The sequence below is a fragment of the Cupressus sempervirens genome, chromosome 4, assembly GCF_028749045.1.
Source record: "Cupressus sempervirens isolate cs-2001-9-10 chromosome 4, ASM2874904v1, whole genome shotgun sequence".
Lineage (NCBI taxonomy): Eukaryota > Viridiplantae > Streptophyta > Pinopsida > Cupressales > Cupressaceae > Cupressus > Cupressus sempervirens.
This window is the reverse complement of record NC_143121.1, coordinates 310641965-310668780: the sequence shown is the minus strand read 5'-3', so window position 1 is coordinate 310668780 and position 26816 is coordinate 310641965. Positions and strand designations below refer to the sequence as shown.

General features: G+C 35.0%; 1 protein-coding gene across 1 annotated transcript in view; it reads right to left on the bottom strand.

Moving 5' to 3' along the window:
* The window catches only part of LOC149561251 (2-phytyl-1,4-beta-naphthoquinone methyltransferase, chloroplastic-like), a 74421-nt gene extending 56493 nt beyond the window's left edge, over nt 1-17928 (bottom strand). The window contains exons 1-3 of the mRNA XM_089825036.1: nt 17612-17928; nt 17453-17517; nt 2248-2338 (exon numbers count right to left, since the gene is read on the bottom strand). Of these exons, the coding sequence (XP_089681162.1) occupies nt 2248-2338; nt 17453-17517; nt 17612-17833 (378 nt within the window). The 5' untranslated portion in view covers nt 17834-17928. The remainder of the gene's footprint in view (nt 1-2247; nt 2339-17452; nt 17518-17611) is intronic.
* Nucleotides 17929-26816: the final 8888 nt, after the last annotated feature.

Below are 26816 nucleotides of genomic sequence, written 5' to 3'. Positions count from 1 at the left end.
ATCCCCGACGGCAAATTAGGGTGGCTACTAACAACCGAAACTGCAATGACGGACTTGGGAGGGTCTTGCACCTCCAAAACTGTAAACAAAATCTCAATTCCAATAGGAATCACAAATAAACAAGAAATATAAAACTCCACGACAACTACCTATAGTGGCAGCCAAAACCTTATAAAGGCTTCCAAGAAATTTTTGGATTGTTACAATGGATCATAGGCCAACATTATTATTTTACTATTTTGGCCCCTTTATTTCATAATTAAATTAGTCCTTATGGCATTAAATTTACCCACTTAATTAATTAAATTAATTAAGAAACTTTATAAAAATAAGGGACATTACAAACAAAAAATTCAGTTCACCCATTTTTAGTATGCCCCACACAAAAACTAGGCACATGTCCTCATGCTTTATGTACACAGAAGCAACCAATATACTAAGCAAGCCTAGGTAGAAGCCATGACATTCACAAATATTCATCCTAGGAGAGAACTAATAGGCCCCAAGACAAAGAAAACCCTAGGGAAAACATATATAACCTAGATGGACCCTAAGTGATACAGGACAAACCTGTAATAGTCATGAAATAAGTAACTAAAACATCAAGAATGACAATAACATTCTTAGGATAACCCAAAAAATCCCAAGGTAGTCTCGACTTCTGTATGGAGCATATACAAAAACCAAGACCATTGGTGACACGTAGGAGACACTACAAAAGACCAAAGATAAAACATTAATCAAACGACCATTACAAATCAAAAATACAAAGATGAGAAAACTCCAATCAGGATAAACATTAATCAAATGACCATTTAAGAGAAAAATACATAGATGAGACAACTCCAATCAGGACCAAGAGAATGATTAATTGCAGATATTCGTCTTAAAAGAACCTTGGCAAACCGAAGATAAGTCCAAGTAAAGGTAGCATCTAGAAGCTGGTATACCCCGAGTGTACGAGACAATGCCCAATCTCATGATAGTCATGATGTGGACGATCCATGCTGTTGACGCAGATGTGAGTCACATATTTCAATAAAAGGACCAAAGCAAATTGAATGTCAATATATGATATAGCTTGCCATGCAAACCGATTTGTTCCGTATGTAATTTGTAATTGGTTTTATAGGGGATAAGTAATCATACAGAGATCTAGGATTTTATAATAGGGCATGTTTTTGAGACGTCATACAATCAGCTTGAAAAAGACAAATGCCTTGACCCAACTGACATAGCTGTGTTATTCTTTATGTTTCCTTGTCCTCATTAGGCATTCACAACTCAGAAAAATTAAAATGTATTGGGTTTTTCCCCATATATTGTATATATCACAACTTTGATATCAATAAAGGTTCTGTTAGTGTGCTTTTTTCCATATTTAAGTGTCACTCTCTCTTTAGAAGAAATGAGAGATGTAGAAAAAGCTCAACTACAATAGCACATTTTTGTACAGGAAAACAACTTTCATAAGGCTACAAATAATCACAAGAAAAATAATTTGGAATCCGCTTCAATTTGGACATATAGGTTTCAGGCTTCACTGAAGATATCCAGAAAATTATGTTGATGTTATGTGTATTCTCTCAGATCTGCATCCATGACTTCATTATTCTTAGTCCGTTTACTTTTACAATTTCCATCATCATGGTCTGTTAGCTCCCTGTGTTTCATGAGTTGTGCTTTAATTACTGAACGCCTTTTTAATCTCTCTACTCCTATGGTTTTCATATTATGGCCCAGTAGTTCTTGATGCTATCAGAAGTTGTGTTTTTCATTTACTGATTGTTTTCTAGAAAGAAAAATCAAGAGGTTTAATCTTGCCCCCTAGCCACTAGCCTAAGAAAACCTATGGTGTTGTATTTTCTCAGAGCATTGTCCGGCCATTTAATAATCTAGAAGTGGTGATAGTGAGACAAACTACAGTTGGTTGATTCTAAAATAAGATTTGTTTGGCAAATAATCCTTAAATTCAGTTACTTTTTTTCTGAGTATATGATTTGTATGATCGTCTTTCAAACAATCAATTTGCCTAAAATTATCTTTTCTCCTTTTTTCATGGAGTTAAGTAGCATTGAGACTTCTTTGATTTGTTTGTTTTGTACCTTTCTAATATCTCATGTTTTGTTAGTGATTGTCCTTGCAAAATGCCAAAATCAAACTGATAATGAATCCCCACACAATCTTGCAGAACAGTTGAGATAATCCAAGTGAATTTCTGCAAAACTAGAGCTTTCTCAACCATACCTTTCCTCTACGCCCGACTTTTTCTGCCAGGAGAAAGGTCAAATCACCACTCCCACAACAGATGTCCAGGGCCATATCTCCAGCTTTTGCTCTGAATGATCAAAATATTAGAAAGGAATCAAGATATTCATAATCCTACAGCTTCTACACAGATCTTTTCTTCATTTTTACTAATTAAACTATGTTAGCAATCACACTAATCTATCATATCAACTGTTTTTAGTGATCTATTGGCACTTCCTATATTACATTTATAAAGATCACAGGAAAAGATTGCGTATGTTTTCTCAAGAGTAATCGTTAGACAACAGAAAATATGGCACTAACTTGATATTATTCAAACTTCATGCCGTTTTTCATACAGTTGATTCAAAGTTAATTCAGTCCCACTTTAAAATGTGAATTTTCCAAAAGTGACCATTACACAAGCATAATGGAAAGCATTCATTCATGGATTACAATTGTCTTTGTTCAAAGGATGTTACAATATTGTGGTCTAGCAGGGACTCTACGTATGTCACCGAAGTCTTGAAAAGCACTCACAATTCGGCAGCTCAAACTCCCTTCTTGAAGAGCCCTTAGGCATCTGTCAAGTCTTTGTCGACACTTCTTTCTTCCATTATTTCTAGGAAAAAATAAGGTGGCATCTTAATGGCTCACCATGGTGTGGATCTTTCCCCCTACTCATCCTTGGAAAGTTTATTGCGATGTCCCCTTCCTAATTTTCCCTAAAATCACAATTGCAACAAATTAGGATTGTGGTTACATCTTACCAAATAAAATATCTCTTAAAATAATGATCTTGGATTTGGATCTTGCAACCACAACATGAAAGACATGCAAAACACACACACATACACAATATAAATATATATATATATATATATATATATATATATATATATATATATATATATATATATATATATATATTACGTTGGGGAGTCGAGGAACTCACTTATGACCTTCAACAGATTCCACGAGATGGCAATAGAATACACACACACACACGTCTTGAGAGGAAAGGCTTGAGGTGTAAGCAAAGGAGGTTGGCAAGGCTACATAAGTAGGCTGTCCTAGAATGGACTAGAGGACCCTTACGTTGGAGAGTTGAGGAATCCAATTACAACCTTTGATCAACTCCATAAGATGGTATCTATCTGGAGGGAGACAAGACATGGTTGGGGAATGTAGGTAGAAGCTACCGAGAAAGAGGGATGTGATAGATATTCACTCTTAGGTTTGGTGTAGAAATGGCTTTGGGCAAACCCATCATGTCTCTTCCCCCAATATGTTGTAACCTAAGCATATAATGCAATTGAGTAATCCTAATGATTATATATATATATAAAATCATCAGGATTATATAATAATCCTAATCATTAGGATTATTAGGATTATTATATTAGGATTATTAGGATTCTTATATAATCCTGATATATATATATAAAATCCTAATGATTATATATATAGGATATATATATATATATATATAAAATCCTAATGATTATATATATATATATATATATATATATATATATATATATAAAATCCTATATATATATATATATATATATATATATATATATATAAAATCCTAATGATTATATATATATATATATATATATATATATATATATATATATATATATAATTATTAGGATTATTATATAATCCTAATGATTATATATATAAGATTATATGCTTAGGTTACAACATATTGGGGGAAGAGACATGATGGGTCTGCCCAAAGCCATTTCTACACCAAACCTAAGAGTGAATATCTATCACATCCCTCTTTCTCGGTAGCTTCTACCTACATTCCCCAACCATGTCTCGTCTCCCTCCAGATAGTTACCATCTCATGGAATTGAGCAAAGGTCGTAATTGGATTCCTCAACTCTCCAACATTAGGGTCCTCTAGTCCATTCTAGGACAACCTACTTACGTAGCCTTGCCAACCTCCTTTGCTTACACCTCAAGCCTTTCCTTTCAAGACGTGCGTGTGTGTGTGTGTATTCTATTGCCATCTCATGGAATCAGTTGAAGGTCAGTTCCTCGACTCCCCAACATAAGGGCCCTCTAATCCATTCTAAGACAACCTACTTACATAACCTTGACAACCCCCTTTGTTTACACCTCAGGCCCTTCCTCTCACAAGGTGGATTTCAAAAAAAATGTACATCTCAATCATACAAGATATGGTACAAGGAGGAATAGTGGGCTTCCTTCAAACAGCCATACTGTCCCTCCACCTAGTCCCCTCCATTCTTATATGGCTAGAGATCTTGGGGATCACTAACAGTCCTTCAATATAGAGGCTGGAAGGGAAATTGCAATAGGGTACCCTTGGCCATTCTCTCCCTTTCACAATGCAATAGGTTGCCCTAATCGAGATTCTCCCTACTTATCATTGTAGCTAGGGTTCCCTTGGTGGTTTTCCCTTAGTGCAACTTCCTTCTTTTCCCTATCAATGGTCTATTGTTGTGTTATTATGTATATAACAAAGATGTTCACCTTTTATATGCTTGTGACTCCTTTCTTTGTGTCTAGGCAAGTATATGTCTCAATGTCACTTCTCACACACAAGGTAGATAGTCCAATCCCCCCTTTGCCACTACACATTTAAGTGACACCAATGTCTAAAGAAGCCACTAACTCTGCCACTTAATGTCCAAGGCCCTATAAGCCTATAGTCATTTTTATATGTCTCCCATGGCTGTCCTAGGCGCCTTCACGGCTACAGTGATTTCATTCAATATTTGCCAACTAATGTCCAAGACTATGCAAACAATACTGCATAGTTCATCCCCCCAAATTCATCACATGACTTCATCCCAAAGATAAATAATACATCAATCTTCCATAATTAAAAGTCACTCCCAATCACTGCGCCACTATTTCCTTGGACTTGTGAAGATTTGAATAGACAAGACTGAAAATTACTCCATGTATGTACAAAATATTAGAGAGAATCAATATTATAAATGCCCCTTTATATCAACTTAATTATCATTGTTTGCAACTATATTCAAACTATGCATAAATTTATTAAAAGGCCCAACAATGTAACACCATCACACAAATAAACATCTTTATTTTTGTCGGCTCCTCCATTCAAGATATTGGGCTAACAAGTTACCCTAATCTCCATGACCATTGTGTATCAGACAATTGTTTTTGTGACTCTTCCACTATAGTATGCAATGTTCCTTTAATTCACAATTGCCACAACCTCTATGAATTTTCTCACACAAGTAATCACCAACGATGCCACCCCTAACTCACCACGCACACAAAAATGCAATATACTAACCTCCCAGTTACTCCTTGTGTTTAATATCATAGTCTTGCATCTTCATGTATCCTTGGACACTCTAATGTACTCTTTCAAATGAACTCTCCTCCCTCATACCTCATATTGATGGAGTCACAACTCTTCATTACATATCTCTTGACCTTTCATTAAATTCAATTTAACTTGTATTTATATTGTTTTACATTATATTATTACTTATTTATTCATTCATTCATTTATTTTTATATTTTAATTTTATTATTACTTATTATTAAATCTTATTTCAGAAATGGGGTTTTACAATAGTGTCAATGACTGAGAAGGTAAGATATTTGATTAAACATGATTGTACCCGTTGAATCATCCTCCATTAGCCACTCCCATTTTATGATGTTTATTAGCGTACATTGTTGTAGGTCATCGCGTATGATGGTCTCTTGAACATTCAAGTATGTATGAATCTTTTCAATTCATAGCCACCCTGTTTTAAAGGAATACTTCATTTATTGCCATCAATGCTCTGGTCTAGTTCTTACGGACCCTTATCTGGTAGTTGGATTCTTTGAGGTTGTCTTTGGTCACTATAGGAGGCTTTTTCATGGCTCATTCACCAACTTGCTATCGCAGACACCATTTGCTTAGGGGCAAGTTCTCCTATCATCATTTTTTTTTTTTTAAATTTCCCAATTTTTAGTTTGTTAAACCTTGAGAAGAGCAACCTTGGGGAATGCAAGTTGGAGGATAATAATACCCTACACTCCAAGGCAACAATCCTTGCTATATTTTTTACTAAACTTGGTAAAATTGTATTGTCTATAGAGATCATAAATTGTTTGGAGAAGGTACTAGCACTAGTTCACAATGTTGTGCCTAAAAAGGATAGGCGAAGAAATGCAACTACATTTCTCAAACTTGCTCAGAAAATGAAAAGAGAGTTGGAATAGGGCAAATTGGAAGGCTATGCAAGCTAAACTGATTTTAGACTAGAACATCCTCATAGTGTTTTTCCAAGACCTGCATAATATTATAAAGGGCCTCAATCAACATAAAGGCCTATTGGAGGTTTGGACTAGTGTAATGTCCCCATTTTTAACAAAGTTTAGGTTAATCAATCAAAAGGTCCTAAAATTTAAATCATATCATAAGGACTTATTTAATTTATTAATTTAATTATTAAATAAAGGGGGAAAAATAATAAATAAAATGATGGCGGCCCATCATAACTTTCCAAAAAACTACTTGGAGGCCTTTATAAGGCATTGGCTAGCACCATAGGTAATCATGGTGGTGGAGTTTATATTTCATGTTCATTTGCAATTCCAGTTGGAACTGAGTGTTTGTTTGTAGTTTTGGAGGTGCAAGACCCTACCTAGTTTGTATTCATATTTCAGTGGGAGCAATTCCTCACCCTGGTTTGTTGGATATGTCGCTTCAAATATTTCATTTGTAACTCGTCGTCAAATTTATGTGATCAAAGATCTATCTATTTATCAATAATGATGTATGATCTGCACAGATTCATTATGTATATCTACAATATTCATGTGATGTATCGAAGAACAAAATTGCTTGTGGATTACGAAGGTCTAAAAACAAATAATCTTAATTTCAATTGTGGAATGTTGAAGGGTGTCAAAGGGAACTTAAGCGTGTCAGCTATTGAAGGGAGTCGACAGTTGAAGGGATTGCCCCTTGGCTACATTATCGTCGGGTATTTGCCCTCAAGTACATTGTCGTCGAGTATTTTCCCTCAAGTACCTTGTTGTTGGGTATTTTCCCTTAAGTACATTGTCATTAGGTACATTGCCCTTGGGTACATCGTCATTGGTTATTGTCATCACATACTTTCCCTTGAGAACATTATCATCAAGTACTTGCCCTCAGGTGACTTCCATTGTTTGGTACATTATAGTGGTATCACAGCCAAAATTATGCACCCCAATACTCCAACAAACTTGTGGAGATCAAGGCTACTAAATCCTTTGATAGATACTATGTAAGGAAAAGAAAAGAGGAGATGGATCTTGAAAGAGGAACTCGAGTAAAATCAAAGGAAGGCCAAACAATGTATAGTCATGAGAAAGTTGGTGGCACCACAAGCAAAAAGGAAGATGAAGAAAATTCGACATGTTCCCCCATAGTTACACTGCCTTGGGGGCGAGGGGCGGTAGAATGGGGGAACAAGTTTTCAGGATAGGGGGACAGAGGGTATTAATTTGGGGCTGGTGGGGGGACAGCTGGGGGGACAATGGCGGGGGATGGGAGGGGTTGTATATACTATACATATGGTACTTAAAGTGCTAGTTATGAAAAGATGTATTGAAATATAAGATATAAATATATAAAAGAGTAAATACTTGAACATTGCATTGAATAGGAACATCGAACATTGAACATAAATAGTCAAATCAGCAAATAGTCAACATCGGGAGGTCCCCCCATCCTCGGTAGAGGTGGCGGAGTCTAGTGGCACCACTAGGGACAAGGGAACAGAGTCCCCTAGTCCCTGGTCCGTCCCCGTCTCTGGGACGTGGGGCAAAAAGGGGGGGACGTGTCCCCACGTTACTATGTGTTCACCCCAACCACAAGATGTCAAGAGACAACAATTGTCCCTTCAAGTGGAGAAAACCTAAACTTTCAAGACAACCACAAGGATGGGGATATTTGTATTTTTTCAAGCCAACTACGGTTGATCAACTTCATGGAGACGCAGAATCTAGCAATGATCCCTTGCAAGAGCACTCCCTACAATTGGTTGATTATGGAGTTTACCCTTTGGTTGGGTGTGAAGTGTGTGTGATTGCTATTTGTTCAGGTGAGTGGCTTCTTCGTGAGAAGAACAAGTTGCACCTCATTTTTTAGATTCTAGACCATCATTTTTTGAAAGTGATTAATTAGCATGATAGCGTGAAAGATTGGGATAAGAGCATTGATGTGTTTGAACATCAGCTTCAGTGGGATCTTGATGACTTCAAATATCACATTGTTTATAGCAAAGTAGAGCAGTAGAAGTTTGATGAAGAATTTACTTCGTTGGTGATGCAGAGCATCAAGAAACTATTCCAAATTTGCCAATTAGCACATCATTCACTGTCATAAAAATGATCAAAATAGTGGCAACTTCTACAAAAACAAATAATTTACCAATTCTCCAATGTTCATGACACTTGTAACAAAACTCATAAAGCCTTCTACTTTCACTTCACTTTGATGATCGAGAGCAATTCCAGACTGAACATCATATAATCCAAGCAACAACACTTGATCACAAATAAGTTACACAACATATCCAACCCGATGATCGCAAAACATAATCCAATGCCAATATAGCAAATAAAATGAACCTCATTAACTTATCTTGAAACAAATTTGATACCCAAGATAACAGTCCCAAATTAGAATGGAACCGATTCACATCCTCAAATAATAGTCGGCCATACAATTTACTGATTGACATAAGCGATCTTGGGTTGGTTGCTCTTCCTGAATATAGTCGATACCTATGATTTTGGAAAAGGAATCAAATGCCAAAACTCATAAAACCAAAACCCAAATTGAACAGCCCCAAACATGTAAGTAACTGATTCTTGAATATGCTACTCTGTATTAAGGAATCGACTTTGGAAACCCAATGCCCAACATTCGGCCACATTTCATCTTAAAACACACACATTTGTACTCCACATACCTGAATGAATTCATGAAATCAATTTTCCGCTCCAAGAATCAATAAGGAATAATCTAAGTCGATAACAAATTTAATTCCAATTTGAATGTAGCTGTTACAAAGGTTAATAGGCTGATATCCATCATCCAAAAAACATATACTAAATTGATGATTGTGAACACCGAGTTCCACAATTAACACCATATATTTTCGGGCGACTAATCTCAATCCTTAAAACTGTGATTTTGCAATGTTAAATGTCAATTCATGAGAACAATAATAAAACCACTATAAATCAATACCAATGAAGCCAATTCATATTCCAAAATTAAAAATGGATCATTGCCTTATTGAAATAAGCTTGGAATAACAGGATCAAAACAAATTTGATAAAACTAAATATATATGCCCAATCCAAGAAATAAACAAAACTGCAACCCATCCAATTTTAAACTTACAAATCGGGCCATAGAACATAGACCAGAACAAGATGAATCCAAAAAGAACAAAACTGAAATTTTACTGCTTCAATTAAAACAACTTACAAATGGACCATGACTGTCGAAAGTCAGAGGGTCTTCTAAAATCCACCTTCTTGCTCTTCCCTCTTAACTTTTTTTCTACTCTGTTCTGACAACTCCAGCCCATATATAATGTTTTTTAACAGTTACATGACTATTCAACTTCCTATCGGTCACAATTATTTCTTCAATCAAAATTCTTCGCGCAACTTGAAAAATTATAAAACAAGTTTGTGTTTTTAAGTACATATCGGTTTAATTCATTATCATCAACAAGAAAATATTAGACTTTAAAATAACATGATCAAATTGAAAGATCTATTGATGCTATTGCACCAGTTGGATATAGAGGGTTTAACGAGGGCACACACCTAGTCATGATAAGGCATGAAGATTTCAACGGATATGGCTATCGTTGTCCACGCATGGTTTGAGATCTTGGAGTTTGTCATGAGATGAATAGTTTGTTGATTGCTTGAGTGCAAGCAATGATTGGGTCGAGAGGACTGTAATGTCCCCAATTTTTAATAAAGTGAATTAAGTTAATTAATTAAGGGGTCCTAAAATTTAAATCATTTCACAAGGACTTATTTAATTAATTAATTTAATTATTAAATAAAGGGGTCAAAATAATAAAGTAAACAACTAAAATGATGTCCACCCATTGTAACTTTCCAAAAACTGCCTAGAGACCTTATAAGGCATTGGTTGGCACCATAGGTAATCATGGTGGTAGAATTTATATTTCTTGTTTGCTTACGATTCCATTTAGAATTGAGTCTTTGTTTGCAGTTTCAAAGGTGGAAGACCCTCCCTATTTTGTATATGTTGTTTTGGTGGGAGACATTCCTCACCCTACTTTGCCATTGGAAATATCATCGTGGATATTTTACTTTGTGCTTCAAATTTGTGAAGTCTTCTTGTGAGGACAAATTTGTGCATCTAGATATAATCTGAGATATAAGTCTCCGATTGATAGCAACTCATTTATGTGTGTTTGCATATGCTCTGATCTACAACCTATTATGTTACCTTGGATTATAATAATAGCCATTCATATTTCTGAAATAAATAAGTATAATATTTGTGTCAAGTGTCGAAGGGTACTGAAGGTGTCATTGGGTGGCTTCCATTGTTCGGCACATTATAGCATCAAGTACTTGGCCTCGATTACATTGTTGTTAGGTACTTTCCCTCAAGTACATTGTCGTTTGGTGTTCCCTCAAGTACATTGTCATCGGATATTTGCCCTCGGGTACATTGTCGTCAAGTATTTGCTCTCAAGTACATTATCGTCAAATACTTGCCATCAGGTGCATTGTCATCGAGTATTTGCTGTCGAGTACATTACCATCAAATACTTGCCCTCACATACATTATCGTCAAGTACTTTCCCTTGGCTACATTGACTAACTAACATTGGCAGGAAATTGTGTGCCTAACCAGCTTTTCACTATTTCAGGTGTGGCTTAATAGGCGGTTTCCAAATTTCCTTGATTCTGGTTTTTGATTAAAAAAAATTGTTATGCTACATATTTTACTTTATGCTTTCCACCTTGTTGGTTAATGACAACAAAGAAAGCAATAGAACAATTCTAATTTAATCTTACCTTTTAGAATAACAATTATTCCTTAAGAGGAAGTTCCTAATTTCCTTAAAAAGAATTAAACCATTTTTTCTTATGTTTGGTGGTAGTTGTTATCTTATATTCTATATATCTTTGTTGCCTTTAAGGTAAATTTAATTATCTAACAATGATAGCAGCAACAGTGAATTTTGGAACTCTTTTCTTAGAGCAAAAAGAATACCAATACCTTTCCCCATGGATGTTTCCTTGACATATCGTCAAGGTTTTACCAAGTAAATATGTGTCTTATGCATTACTTAATTATTCCATTTCATCTTCTTTGTTACTTGTTTGAATTTAATTATTTTATGTTTAGGCGTCCACAGTTCCACTTACACAACAAGTGATATCAGAGCAATTATTTTTGCAGCGACTATGTTAAGATTTGGTGTTCATTTTGCAGCATCAACTGGCAAAGGTTTTGAATGCAAGGTTCAAGGTTGAGAAATTTAATGGAAAGAATAAATTTGAGCTATAGAAGCTTAAGATGCGTGATTTGTTAATTCAGCAAAGATTACACAAGACATTTATAGAAAAGTCAAAGAAACCTGCCAATATGACTGATGAGGGCTGGAAAGATCTGGATACAAGAGCTCAAAGCACAATTTGGTCGTATTTGACAAATGAGGTTCTTTTAAATAATGTTGGAAAGGAAACAGCAACAAGTTTATGGAGCAGAATGGAGGATCTTTTCATGGCAAAATCCGTGACAAACCAAACATACTTGAAGAGGCAGTTATATTGGAAATGAATTATTAAAATTGTTAATCATTTAAATGTTTTTAATACTCCTATTTGTCAATTAGCCAGTATGGGTGTAAAACTTGAAGATGAAGACTAGGGAATTACACTTCTGTGTTCATTACCCAAATCCAGGAATCAATCAGTCACTTATATTAGCTTTAGCACAACTTATACCCTTGAATTTGATTATATTGTGGGATCTTCATTCTCTGAAGAGGCGCACCAGAAAACTAATCAGGAAACCTCCACATCAGAAGCACTGGTGGCTAGAGGTTGGTGCACGAAGGGGATAATTCGAGAGGTACATCCAAATCTAAGTCAAAAGGCAAAAAAGGGTAAGGGAAACAATGACCCAAAAATCAATCAAGGCATCTCAAGAAAGATTGTTGGACAAGGAAAGAAGAGAATGATTACTCCAGAAAGGAAGCAAAATTGGCTGAGACTAGTTTTGGTATGGTCAATGAAGCATTTTCTATTTTAAATATCTTATTAGAGTTTGGTGCATCCAATCATGTGTCCACATAGGAGTTTCTTTTCTAATTACCAACTTATCAATGGTGGTGTTATTTTTATGGGAAATGATGTTTCCTCTAAGATTGTTGTGATTGGGAGCATTAAAGCTAAGATGGTTGATGGTGTTGTGAGGTAAGACATGTACCAAAATGGAAAAGGAATTTGATTTCCTTGGGAGTTTTGGACTTTGGTGGTTATTAATTTTCTTGTCAAGGTGGAGTACTAAAAGTGTCCAAGGGCATTTTAAAGGTGATGAAGGCTACAAAAGTTGGAAACCTTTATAGGGTAGAAGGGAGTACCGAAATAAATGAAGAAATGGTAGTATTTAAGGAAGAATAAGTATCTACTCATTTAAGGCATCAACAATTGGGTTGCATGAGAAAGAAAGGGCTAAAAGTAGTGGTAAACTGTAAGTTGCTTTCAAAATTAAAATCTTTGAATTTGAATATCAAGAATTAGGTCTTTAGGAAACAATGTAGACAGAAGCTTAAAAAGGATGTCAAATAAAGGTGTTTGGTACTATATTCATTCAGATGTTCAGGGGTCATCCACTATAGTTCTTTTAGGAGCATCATATTTTGTGACATTTCTTGATGATTAGATAAAGCTGATGTGTTTGGTTACTGGTGTATTCAAGCAATTTAGAGTTTTGGTTGAAAAGAGTATTAGAAGATCAATCAAGTGTTTAAGAACAGATAATGGAGGTAAGTTCACATCTTTGGAGTTTGAAAATTATTGTAAAGAATCTAGGATCAAAAAGCATAAAACCACAGTTTACAACACGCAACAATAGGACTCTTCTAGAGCCAGAAAGAAGCATGCTCAGCAATGCCAAGCTGAAGCAAGAGTTGTGGGTGGAAGCAGCTATACAGCATGTAATTTGGACAATTGATCACCATAAGTTGCAATAGATTGTAAGATTCCATAAGAGGCAAGAACAGGTCATTCATGTGATGATTCAAATTAGAATATTTTTTGTTGTGATGCATATGTTCTTATTATGTAAGAACCCCTGCTGGTTCTAACTCTAACAAACACCAATTTGCTTTACTTTTTGATGTTTGACATCTTCTCAAAAACTTTCCATGCAAGCTCTATCTCACTGTCTTATATTTCAGAAGCCTTTGAGGCAAGGTGACCCTATCTTTCCATTTCTATTTGTCATCATGGCTGAGGCATTTGGAAGAAGCATTACAAAGGCACGCTCAGAAGGAAGAATCTCAGGAATTAAGGTAACTGATAGAGTAGATAATATAACTCATCAACAATTTGCAAATGACACTATACTCCCAACCAAGAGCAATATTTTAGAAGCCAAAGAATACAAAAACACTTTCCATTGGTACTAGAGAGTATATGGGCAAAAAGTCAACAGAAAAAAGTTCTGAAATTTTCTTTTTGAATGTCCCAATAAATTTAGAAACTAGACTTTGATAGTTAGTAGGATTTAATAAAGGTACTTTCACCTGTAAATACCTAGGTATGACTAAAGAGAAAGGGGCCAATTCCTCTAAATCTTGGGATACAATATTATCTAAATTAGATCAGAAGATAAATATCTGGAAAGGGAAGTGGCTCTCTAGCATAGGACAAGCAACAATGATTAAGGAAGCTTTGCCAGTTGTCCCAATCTACCAAATGTCATGTCCCCCTCTGTATCAAACCGCCAAAGCTAAATTAACTAAGAAACTAAGAACCTTCTTTTGGCAAGGTACCTCTAAACAACACAAATTTTCACTGATCAAATGGGATAAAATTTGCCAACCACACAATCAAGGAGGGGTAGGGATTAAGGATATAGGTATGCAAAACTTGGCACTAAGGGCCAAACTAGTATGGAGATTATATAAGGAGTATAATAGGATATGGGCAAGGATTATCTACAATAAATATTTGTATCCTGATGATGCAACAAGTATATTTTGAAGAAACAATCCTCCTAAGGGCTCCAAGGTGTGGAACTTCATGTTGGAATGTCGAAATATTATATCAAAGAATATAAGTTGGGATGTAGGAAGGGGTGATTCGGCATTATTTTGGGAAGACTCTTGGGGAGGATATATACATCTTGCTCTCTCATCCTGATGATGGATCACGTAGTGTGATTTGAAACGTTGATGAAAAAAATCTTTACACAATCTGATCCAGAAACTTAGTACCATAACTATCATGGATTGTGGAAATCTGATCGCATTAAAAGGATATATACTGATACAACAACAAATTAAATATCAAAGAGTTAAAGGCATCCTTAAAGACCTCTGAGGAAATACTCTTAATCATTGCATAGAAATACCTACAGGCAACCCAATTATGGGATGGAATTGAAAATCGTTAGAAGGTACATCTTTAAGCCCAAAAGAAAGAGTAGACCTTCAAGAGATCCTTAAACTAAGAAATAATTCAATAAAAGATAAGAGCAAACAATATCAAATGGGTCAAATCTAAACAGGAGAATATGTGGTAAAAGAAGGTTGGAATTTTATTAATCAAAATCATGCTCCTCATAACCCAAAACTCCCTTTACATCTCTGTTGAAATAAAAGTTGCTTACCAAAGGTAGGCTTCTTCCTATGGGCAGCAATGCAAAACAGAATTTTAACTACAGATTGGTTCAGGAAGTCACTTTTAAAGGGCCCTCGAGATGCTTATCATGTGGAAATAGTGAAGAAGATGTGGACAATCTTCTTTGGCAATGTCCCTTACAAAAATTAGGATGGAAATCAGAAAATCCACAACAATTCACTAACTTCCTCAAAACAGGGCCTAATCCACATAGTTATTTTGTTTATAATATCATTTGGAAAATAGCTCCCTCAATAATGACCTCGAAATCATGGAAAGAAAGAAGTAGAAGATTATTGAAAGGAATGATGATGGAAATTCCTATCCTTATCAATAAAATAGAAGCAATCATAGTAGAAGTAATGAACAATAGGGTAATAAACAGACATAATTTTGGAGGATGTTTTTCTCAGTGGAAAGAACAAATTAAGAAAGAATGGTTTGGGCTTAAAGTCCCGAATTTGGTAGGCAAAGGGGGTAAAGCAGGCAAAACTGCTTGAGAAAACTGTAAATGGACTCCCCCTCAAGAAGGTTGGATTAAATTAAACTTTGATGGGGCATCGAGAGGCAATCCAGGTATAGTTGGGTGTGGAGGCACTATACGTAATAGTCAAGGAAATATGTTAGCAAAATTTGTTAAACCTCTAGGAGTAGCATCTAACAACAGAGCTGAAATTCAAACTCTTATAAAAGGTCTCATGATTTGCAGTAATAAAGGGTTTCCTAATCTTGAAATAGAAGGTGATTCGCTCATTATTATTAATGCAATAAGAGCAGGAGCAACTCCAAATTGGATTCTAACTTCAAAAATTGCTCTTGAACTTTTAAAAGTCTTTAGAAATGTTAAAATAGGTCATATTTACAGAGAAGGGAATGGAGTAGCTAATAAACTAGCCAATCTAGGAGCTAATGGGCATCTTATTATGGAAGAATTGCTATAAGGCTCTTATTACTATAATTGGATGACTTCAGTACTAGAATACCTTTCCATCATAAACTGTTTGCATACAGGACTTTTTTATTATAGAAGTATAGCAATTATTTTATCTTGGTTCTTTGATTTGGGGAACCCAAGCTTTGTTGGTATCATCTATTTGATTTGCGGGATATAGTTGTATATATAGTCTCCATGCTCCAAAGGGTGTATTGCAGAGTATTTCTTTGTTGGTGTGGTTTGTTTTTGGTTTCCTTGCTGCTTGCTTTGTCTAGGTTTTGGCTTTGCATAGGTGTCATCTTTTCTTCTTTGTGATTCTGATGTTTGAGGGTCTTGGAGTTTGGTCTTGGGATTCTCTTTTTCCTTTGCAGGTGAGGTTAGGTAGGATTTTTGGCGTCCTTTGTCTAGGGCATTTCTCCTTTCATTGTTGTATTTTGCCTTTGTCATGTGCCTTTAATGGTTGCATTTATTTGGGTCCTCTAGGGTGCACACTTTGACCCTGCCTTTCTTTTCTAGCTTTTATTCTGGTCGGGTGGTTTGGTCTCTCTTGTTTCTTTGTTGTCTACTTCATGTCTGTTTGAGGGTGGCTTGTATGATGGTCGGCCTTTTGGTGCTAGGTGTTTGTATAGTTCTTCATTTCTAGGCTTTGTTACTCACCCTATTTTGTAGCTTCTTCGTATGTTACATTACTATCAAGTGCCTTGGCTTCTTAATTCTTTTCAAGGTTTTAGCAGCCTAATATATATTTGCATTATTGGGGTATAAAGGATTAAAAGAATTATGATTATCTATATGTTTTCAGCTGAGGTATGAGCTTGCCAGTATGAGATTGAAGGTATCCTAGAGCTCTCTTCGAGGAGTATAACAGTTTGATTTCAAGAAGCACTATTAAAAAATGTATATTATGAATTTTTGTAAGGGCAAAATTGTTATGACACAAACCATACAAATAGAGGAGATTGTATATCAGAAATATCCATGATGGTATTGTAAGGGGAGGAATGCCTCGCCAAAGACCCTTAGAAGGCAATAGTATGATGAGAGAAAGCTTCCAATTGAATCATTTGAAGATCAAAATGTAATGGGAGGTATGCCTGCCAAAGTCCCTATTTTATGGGTGTTGTACGAGTATATAGGACATAAAGTCTGAGGCGAAACCAGAGGTTTTCTTCCTGTTCTTTTTCCCATGACGTCTGCACTTTGTACGGGCTAAAGTATAACATATTTAAATTAATAAAAAAGGCTTAGCCGATTGTCGTAAAAAAAAAAAATCCCCGAAATATAATTTGAAAAATTTAAGTAAAACAAACTAAAACAGGGCACAATGTGGCATACCCACTCCACGAAACAGCCATTCTCTTCCAAACTCGATGCTGTCCAAGGCTTAGCAGATCGTTTAACTGGTTGTATCATTCGCATTCATCAGCTACATATGTATGGTATATACTTCCCATGTTGCTAAATGCCTGTCAATTTGAACAAATGAGAACTTACATAGTCATAATTTGAGGCAATCCGGTTGAATAGCTGCTGTCTACGTGCAGCAGCTATCTGATGGGAATCCTTTTCGCAGCGTACAGTGGAGGATTTTAAATACGACCTTGAGGAATACGTGAAGAACTTTTGAAGGGTGGAAGAGTTGAATGCCAAATACGCCGTGCATGGGAAATTCATGCAGCGCAAACAGTCCATGGTGAACTTGCGACAGCATCTCATAGGATAAGATTTATATACACGAAGATAGACCACATGGCCTTCCGAAAAAAACGATTTAACAGTATTGTTCACGAATCGAGGGAAATAATTGACCAAAATCATGTTTGGGAACGTTATATTTCACTAAAATTACAGATATTTCGCTAAAATTAATTTTCTGTAAGGTTAATATCTAATGAAGAAATATAATTTTAGGTTAATTAATTATTAATTAAAATTTTGTTTATTGTATATCTGTTTTGGCTCATTAAGGTTAATATATAATTAACAAATAAATTATTTTAAAGTTAGTTAATAGTAAGTTGGACACTTAATTATCTATTATAAGTTTTTTTACAATAAAATAAATATTTTGTTTCATAATAAATAATAAATATGGGTCTTAAGGACCTATGAATCCAAGGCATTGATTTGGCCACTAAATAGATCACCAAGACTATTTATGGTGATGAACCCTAGAAAATATTGGTTAGGAATAACTTGGTACAGGCGTATCCCAATGGATATAGATTTTGGTCAAGCTCATCCTAGACTTATTGTCCTTAGATCACAATGTCATTGTTATGGGTTCAAATGTGTTCAAAGCTATTTGGAAGAGTTGGAAGTTTGTCAAAATATTTATTAAGGACTTAGATGTGTATGAACAAGCAAATTCCAATTGTGGGCAAAATCTATCTAGTGGAACTTAAGGCATGGTGATAAGTATATGGCCTTGGTGGAGGGATGATCGGCTAAAAACTGGGTTGAGAAAGGCATTGCACTTTTGATGATATTTTTGTGCGTAATAATATTGTATCTTGGCTTGTCCTTTAGGTTTCATTTACCTTACTTGATTATCAAAAGAGGACCTACTCAATTTTGGAAATTGTTTATGATCGGTTACCCATCCCATGTAAAATGTTGCTATGTTGAATCTTGCTCCCTCGAGTTATCCTGGCATGACTCCACCCCCCTCCACTCGATAAAGTCCAAATACCTAGATTCCCTATTTTCTCATTCCTATGAAGTCATTAAGCACCTCAATTCCAATGGAACCTTGCCCTTGAACTTCTTGTTTGAAGCAAAATTTTGGCCAACATATGGAAATGCCCTATTGACCAAAATTTTGGCACTTTTTCTTGCACAAGCTACCATTCAAGAAACCCAATGGGGAATTTAATATATGTTCAACCTACAAGAGCCCAAAATATGTTCATCGTATCTCTTTTAAATGTGTTTTTGCCAAAGAAATTTGGAGGATGTTTGGTCTTATCCCTTACATTGATTTCACCTTCTATTTTGTGAATTAACAACAAATTTTGTGACATATTTTGGTCTATCTTTTCTTCTATATTGCTTTGGAATATCTTGAAAGTTAGGAATAATGATTTTTTTAATGGGACAACTAGATACCTTACTGATTCTTTATAGATACTTGTGTACAATGATCTTGCATCGCTGGTTATTAAGCTAAAAGAGAACAAGTTCCTTAAGATTTTGAAGGAGGGGAGAGGAATGATTAAAAGATCTAAAATTGCACATGGTTATACCTCTATCAAGGGCAGAGATGAATTTGACATCACCCTTGTTGAATTCATACATCAATTGAAGAGCAGTGGGCAATGGAAGAAATAGAAGGGACCAAATGCACCTATCTTCAGGGACTCAATATTGTTTATGAACCTTGTTCCTTCTCTCATCAATATTTCAACCTCGGATTCCAACTGTGGACTTTTAGATTTCATAATGAATGATGAATCTAATTTTGGATCCTAATCTTTCTTTCTATTTTTTAGTATTATCAAGTTGTATCTATATATGAACTACTTGATTCCCGATGTTGGTTATTTTGATGCTTTTTTGGTTTACTTGGTTAATGTCATAAACTGAGCAAGTGTTTTATCTTTTATATTCCTCTCTCAATATACTAATTATGTAAAGTGACTTGATGATTATCAATAGAAAAATAAATAATAAATGTCTTATGATTCATTTAGAAACAAGTCTTTTATCTTCTAGCAAAATGTCTTTATGCTTGTGTTGGATCTCTACTCTATTAGGGGACAATTTCATAAATGTTGGACAAAGTGATGATCACATATTTGTACTCTAGCTTACATCTGGTCCTAGCAATCAATGTCATTCTTCAATGTAAATTTATCCAATCCAATAGTTTTCTATGGTCTTCCTAAATATCTTGAGGCTTTGTGGTATTTTTGAATATCCTAATAATTAACTATTCATCTGAAGAGGTAAGTTCTCCTAGTCAACGATCATGATTAAAACAAGATTAAGATAGCAAGTAAGAACTTAAGTAAGATAATTTGTTACCTTGTTTTTTGCACCAAATCATAATGTGATGTTATTAATTGCTCCAATCCTCTAGAATATTTATACAGAAGTGAATGATAAAAATAAATACAGTGCATGTTATTAATTATTATCATAAAGCACAAAGCATTGTATCTAAAATGTATGTCTTCCAAAGACCTCATGATGTAATCGAGGCATATGCACATCTTACATCAGGACTTATACCCAAGCGATATCGGTGGGTTTCTTTCCCATTCTTTTCTCGTCAATACTTGCACTTTGAACAGGGGAAAATAAATATGTTAAAATATTTTGAAATATAAAAAAAAAGGGCATATGCATTTTACTGATTAAAAAAAAAAAAAATAAAGCATTATATTGCATTAAATGTGTATTTTCTCAAGGGTCAAAGGGGTTGTTTGCTATTTCAATTACTCACTAGTTTTTCCTAACACTTATATAGAAGAATTTTGCTCAAAGCATCTAGGATTTATTTTCAAGCTTCTGGCAAAGTGAATTTCTATAATTGAAAAAGTCGAGTCAACATTTCAAATGATACAAGATGGGGGTAAGTGCACCAAGTTGTGGTGCCAAAAGCGGGGTATAAGTGGCCACTTTTTTTTTGAAATCAATAATTTTTGAACTTCAACAAGAATTTGAAGATAGTTACACTCAAAATTTTAAGAGATGACAAAAAACAAAAAGTATTAGTCCTTTTAATCTAGTTTTTAAACTTCTAATTTTTTTTTCAAAATGGTTTAGTTTTAGGTCCTCAAAAAAGGGGGCCACAGAAAGTGGTACTATTTTTTCAGAAAAAGCATAACATAGTGCAAAGTTGGCCCCCCTAAAATTTTAACTTTTTTAATAAAATTTTGTAAATGCTCTTGTCAAAGTTACCTAACATTGTGTAGTTTATCCCAAATTTTTAGGGTAATTTTATAATGTGTATTTTTTTAATGAATTTTTTAATTGGACACATCCCAAATACATCAAATATCTGTGTGCTCCCCCTAGAAATGATTGAAAACTAATCTAAAATTAAAACTTCTTTTTTTCAAAGTGTATATAATGGAGTCTAGTCTCTAAAAAATTAAGTTGTTGTGAAATTTGATGAATGAGCTAAAATCTACATCCCAATTAATACACATTGGTTTTTGACAAAAAATGGAGATACTTTCAATAGAAATTATAGTTGAAAGGCTTGAAATAGTTCAAATTTGAAATCAATTATAATGTTATATAGCTAACAAAGAGATCTGTAATGTCATGTAACTTGATTTTATCGATACTCAACCATGAGTAAACTTGAAGGAGAGCACACAAGAGAAATCAATCATTTTTTGTATTTTTGTTGTAAAACACATCTCAGACCAGTTTAGAGACTCCAAACCTTTGGGTGGGATCCCCAAGGAAAAACCAAGCCTTAGGCTTGGTAGAATCCAAAGCTTTAAAAAAAAAAAAAAATTTAAATTCAAGCTTACATAGTGTGTATGTGCTATAGTGCGCATGCACTCTGTAAGCCTGAATTTTAATAAAGAGCGAATGAGAGAGGGAAGGAGAGAGGGTAGATAATGTGAGAGAGTAGAGGATGGAGAGATTAGGAGATGGGAGATGGTGTGTGTGTGTGTGTGTGTGTGTGTGTGTGTGTGTGTGTGTGAGAGAGAGAGAGAGAGAGGGGGGATGGGAGAAGGTGGGATAGGGGAGAGAGATGGAGAGAGAGAGAGAGAGTAGGGGAAGGGAGAGGGAGAGAGTGAGAGGAAGGGAGAGTAGGGGATGGGAGAGAGAGAGAGAATGGGAGAGAGGTAGAGTAGAGAATGAGAGAGAGAGAGAGAGAGAGAGAGAGAGAGAGAGAGAGAGAGAGAGAGTGTGTGTGTGAGAGAGAGAGAGAGATGTCTGTGAGAAATATATAGTAAAAGAGAGGAGTGGGAAAGAGATTTAGCTAGATAAATATGGAGATGAAGATCAAGATAGATACATGAAAATATATATAGAGGGAGAGAGAGGGAGAGAGAGAAAGAGTAGGGGATGGGAGAGGGTGGGATAGAGAGAGAGAGAGAGTAGGGCATGAGAGAGGGTGGGATAGGGGGATAGAGAGAGAGAGAGTAGGGGATGGGAGAGGGTGGGATAGAGAGAGAGAGAGGGTGGGATAGGGGGATAGAGAGAGAGAGAGAGTAGGGGATGGGAGAGGGTGGGATAGAGAGAGAGAGGGTGGGATAGAGTGAGAGAGAGAGTAGGGGATGGGGGAGAGAGAGAGAGAGAGAGAGAGAGAGAGAGAGAGAGAGAGACTAGGGCATGAGAGAGGGTGGGATAGAGCGAAAGTAGGATGGGAGAGGGTGGGATAGAGAGAGAGGGTGGGATAGGGCAGGGATAGAGAGAGTATAGGGGATGGGAGAGGGTGGTAGAGGGAGGGAAAGGGGGGGGGGGGGAAGATAGAGAGAGTAGGGAATGGGAGAGGGTGGGATGGGGAGGGGGAGAGAGAGAGAGACTAGAGGATGGGAGAGGGTGGGATAGAGAGAGTAGGGGGCGAGAGAGAGTATGGGGTGTGTGTGTGTGTGTGTGTGTGTGAGAGAGAGAGAGAGAGAGAGAGAAAGAGAGAGTAGGGGATGGGAGAGGGTGGGATTGGGGAAAGAGAGAGAGTAGAGGATAGGAGAGGGTGGGATAGGGGAGGGAGAGTAGGGGTTGGGAGAGGGTAGGATAGGGGGGAGAGAGAGAGAGAGTAGGGGATGGGAGAGGGTGGGATAGGGAGAGAAAGATTTTTCACATAATGTGTATGCACTATAGTGCATGTGCTCTTCATAGTGCATACACACTATATCAAAACACCAAAAAATGGTTATAACGAAAGTTTGGGTCCCTATTAACCCATATTCTATTTTTTGTCTGTTGTGTGTTCTATTGTTTGCAGACACCAAATTCAATCATTGGATACACTATTATAAAGGAAAAGGCTAACAAAAGTATAACCATTCACCTTCAATGACATAAAACTGGTAGTATTATTTAGAATTTGAAAATAAAGTAAACCAAAGAAATGTGTAGAAATGTATGACATTTAGGATTATAATTTTCAATAATTATTTGAAATAAGAATTGATATATTTTCCTAATTTTTAAAGACAAATTTTTAGTTGCTAAAAATTGTTGAAAATTAGGGGTCTAGTTCCCACCACAAAACTATATGGAAATAAGCTTATTTCCATTTGATCTTAGATTATGTTATAGATGGCATATATAGATAGAACAATAAAAAATAAAATTTGGCTTTAGACCTATATTTTATCTTTTATAATGATTCAAATTTTAACTCACCTAAAATCAATAGTTTTCATCTCCCACCACATTTTTCAAAATAAATCTATTCTAACCAAAAGAAAAATTATGCATTCTTAGAGAGCACTTTCTCCTCTAGAATGTCATATGATTTTTAATTTTTTATTATATGATTTAATATTTTTATCTTTCTCAAAATCGACATCTTCTCGAGTGTTAAAATATGTACTTGTAGAATTCTTAAATTGCAATATATTATATCTAATTTAAACACTATTAACTCTATAAGAGAATATTCTCGACTTTGAGCTCTATAAAATGGTGTTTATATGTTATTAAAAAAAATCATTAAAAATAAGAGTTTTCAAAACGTTAATTTTCTGAAGTAATTTTTTTTTTTTAGTAATTGGATCAAACTAGTATAAAACATGCATTTAATAGACATTTCTAATTGGAAAAGTGTGAGACCATATATAACTTAGCTAAAATAAATTTATCTAGATCATATGTTTGAATAAAATTGATTTTTAGATAGAAATACTCAAATTCAATTGTTCTGATAAGTCATCTAGAAAGGTGGCACAACTTTGTACTTTTACCCCCCCACTAACCCATATTATGTTTCTTGTCTGTTGTATGTTCTGTTGTTCAAACAGAAAACACAGGTTTCATGTTGTTGGAAGTTAGAAAACACCAAATTCAATTATTAGATACACTATTTGAAGGCTTTTTGAACATTCTTTCATTCTACTAGAAGCTAGCAAATACCAAATTCAATCATTGGATACATTATTTGAAGCCTTTTTGAACATTTTTTCATGTTATTAGAAGCTAACAAACACCAAATTCAATCATTGGATACACTATTTGGAAACTTTTTAAACATTCTTTCTATAGAAAAGGTTAGTGCAGTCCTTTTTAAATATTCTTTGTTGCTATAGAGACAGATTTCATTATAATTTAACAAGTTGTTTAATATATATTGAATTGATTGAAATTTGTATGATTGAATGAATTGTTATTTGGAAATGGTTAGAAATTTGACAAGTTGTTTAATATATATTGTGTATCCATTGAAATAATTGTAATTTGTATATGTATTTGAATAATTTGACATATAGAAATCATCATCATGCCAAGGAAAAAACCAAAAACTCAAAGAAAAGAAGAGAGGGAGAGAGATTTGGCAATTAAAAGAGAAAATGAAATTACTACGTGAACAATGAAAATTTTAATGCAATAATGAAGAATTGTCTTTTGAAGAAGAACAAGAACCACCGATACAAAGAAACAAAGAGGAAGAATTGGAAAGAAAAAGAGAACAAATGAGACTCTTACACTCAAGAAGACAATTGAATTGTGAAGCTACACCATCTTCCAATGTTGGAGTCATATCATCATTTTATGTTGAAGAGACACTAATTTCTACATCCAACAATGTACACACTCCATCATGTCATGTTGAAAGCACAACATCAACATATCAAGTAGGTGACACTCCATCTTTTGCATCTTATTGCCAAGGCACATCATCTTTGGTTCAAGGTATGCAAAACACTCAACCTTATGTTGATGTTCAAAATGTTGAGGGAATGGAAGAGATTATAACACCTTCTAGAATTCATTTTAGAAGACCAAAATATTTGATTGATATTGATAATAACATTTTGAAATCAATGCCTAACAAGATTAGCAAGTGTACTTGTCAAAAAAAAGTTAATCGTATGTGGAGATTATTCTTTGAAGAATTAAAGATTATAGGTCAATGCCAATTATTTGGTGAAATAATGAGGAATTTGAAATTTAGGCTCATCATTAAGATTCTTGGGCTAATAATGATGGATGATTCAAATGAAAAAATCATTATAAAGAAGCTAATGAGTGCATATGACAAAGTGGGTTCTAAATCATACACCAAAGATAGTAATATCACAAGACACATACTTACATCGACAATAGTAAGTAACCAAACATGAAGAAAGCTTGACTCATGAGAAAGATAAGAAAAACATTGAAAATCGATAGAGGTACTCTAAGGAGAGCCATAGTAAAGCGTGAGAGATTGGAAGATCCAACAAAAAATGAGTTATGGACATTTAGCAGTAGACTACCGCGAAAGGATAAAGAAATTTGTGAAGCTTTGAAATCATTGATTAAATATTTTTGGACAAATAACATGTGTGTTTCCTCTAATCAAAGAGATGTTGTAAGGAGGATTGGTAGGTGAAATTGTGACCCACATGCAAAACATTTTTTGGACTCAACTCAAACACAATTTTTTGCAAAATTTATTGGTATGTATCCTCAAATTCAAATAAGTCAAAGATTTTTTGAGATGGGTAAACATTTTTTTATGTGAAGATAAATCAAACACGCATAACTTGTTGTTGTAGGACACATATTGAATTTTCTAACCATTTTGATGTTTTTAGGCATATATGTGTGTTTTTTGTAGTCTAAGTTTGTTTTGTAGGATTGTGACATGAATGAGCCAGCTAGATCTTCAAGGGGATTCTGAAATGTCCCCTTTTCTGATTTGATATGGTATTTCACGCCTCTAATCAGATTTTCAAAATCAAACAACTGATATCACAAAGATCCTCCAAATTTCTCAAGAAACCCCAAATCGGGTATGCCAGGAATGGTGCCAAAAGCTTCACAGCTTCACCTATTATTAATAAATCTGAAAATGGCCATTTTTACAGATTTTTCAGCAGCATAACAGCCTACAAAATGACATTTCCAGATCTATATAGCCTTTACACAACAGCTCACAAATGCAGGACAAAAACTATGCTCATCGGGCTCCCGAAATTAACACAAAAATGCCCGAAAACACCACAAAAACACTAATAAACTATCTCAGAAGTTTAATCACATCCCAATACATATATTCAGCTCTATTTTAACAGCTTAAAGTCTGAAATACAACAGCAACCAAAACTGATATGAAATGCTCAACTAAAAACACCAAACTCATGCAAAAAACACACCCAAAAACCCACAAATCTACACTGTTCAGCACAAAGGCAAACTCTGTATGAGCATGCACATGGAATGGCTTCAAACTCTCATCCTTAGCCTTCCTAGAAACCTACAAACTCCTGTTCTTGGGTCTCCTTCTCCACAGGTTTGGCAGCCTCTGAAGAATAACAAAGAATGAGCAAAAATCAAGTTCTCCCATCAGCCCAAAATGCCTCCAAACCCCTTAAAAGAGGGCATAACTGTAACTCACGTCCAAGAGAGGTTAATGAAACATATTTTAATAATAATTTTTATTTATTAGTCCAACAGTTTCCAAAGATTAACCCCTTTTTTCCGAAACTTCACTTTCTTGGGCCTGCCTGCCTTAGCAAAGATTATTATTTTTTAATTATTTGAAAAGGGGACATGAAAAGTCCTCCCCTCCCAAACATTGCTT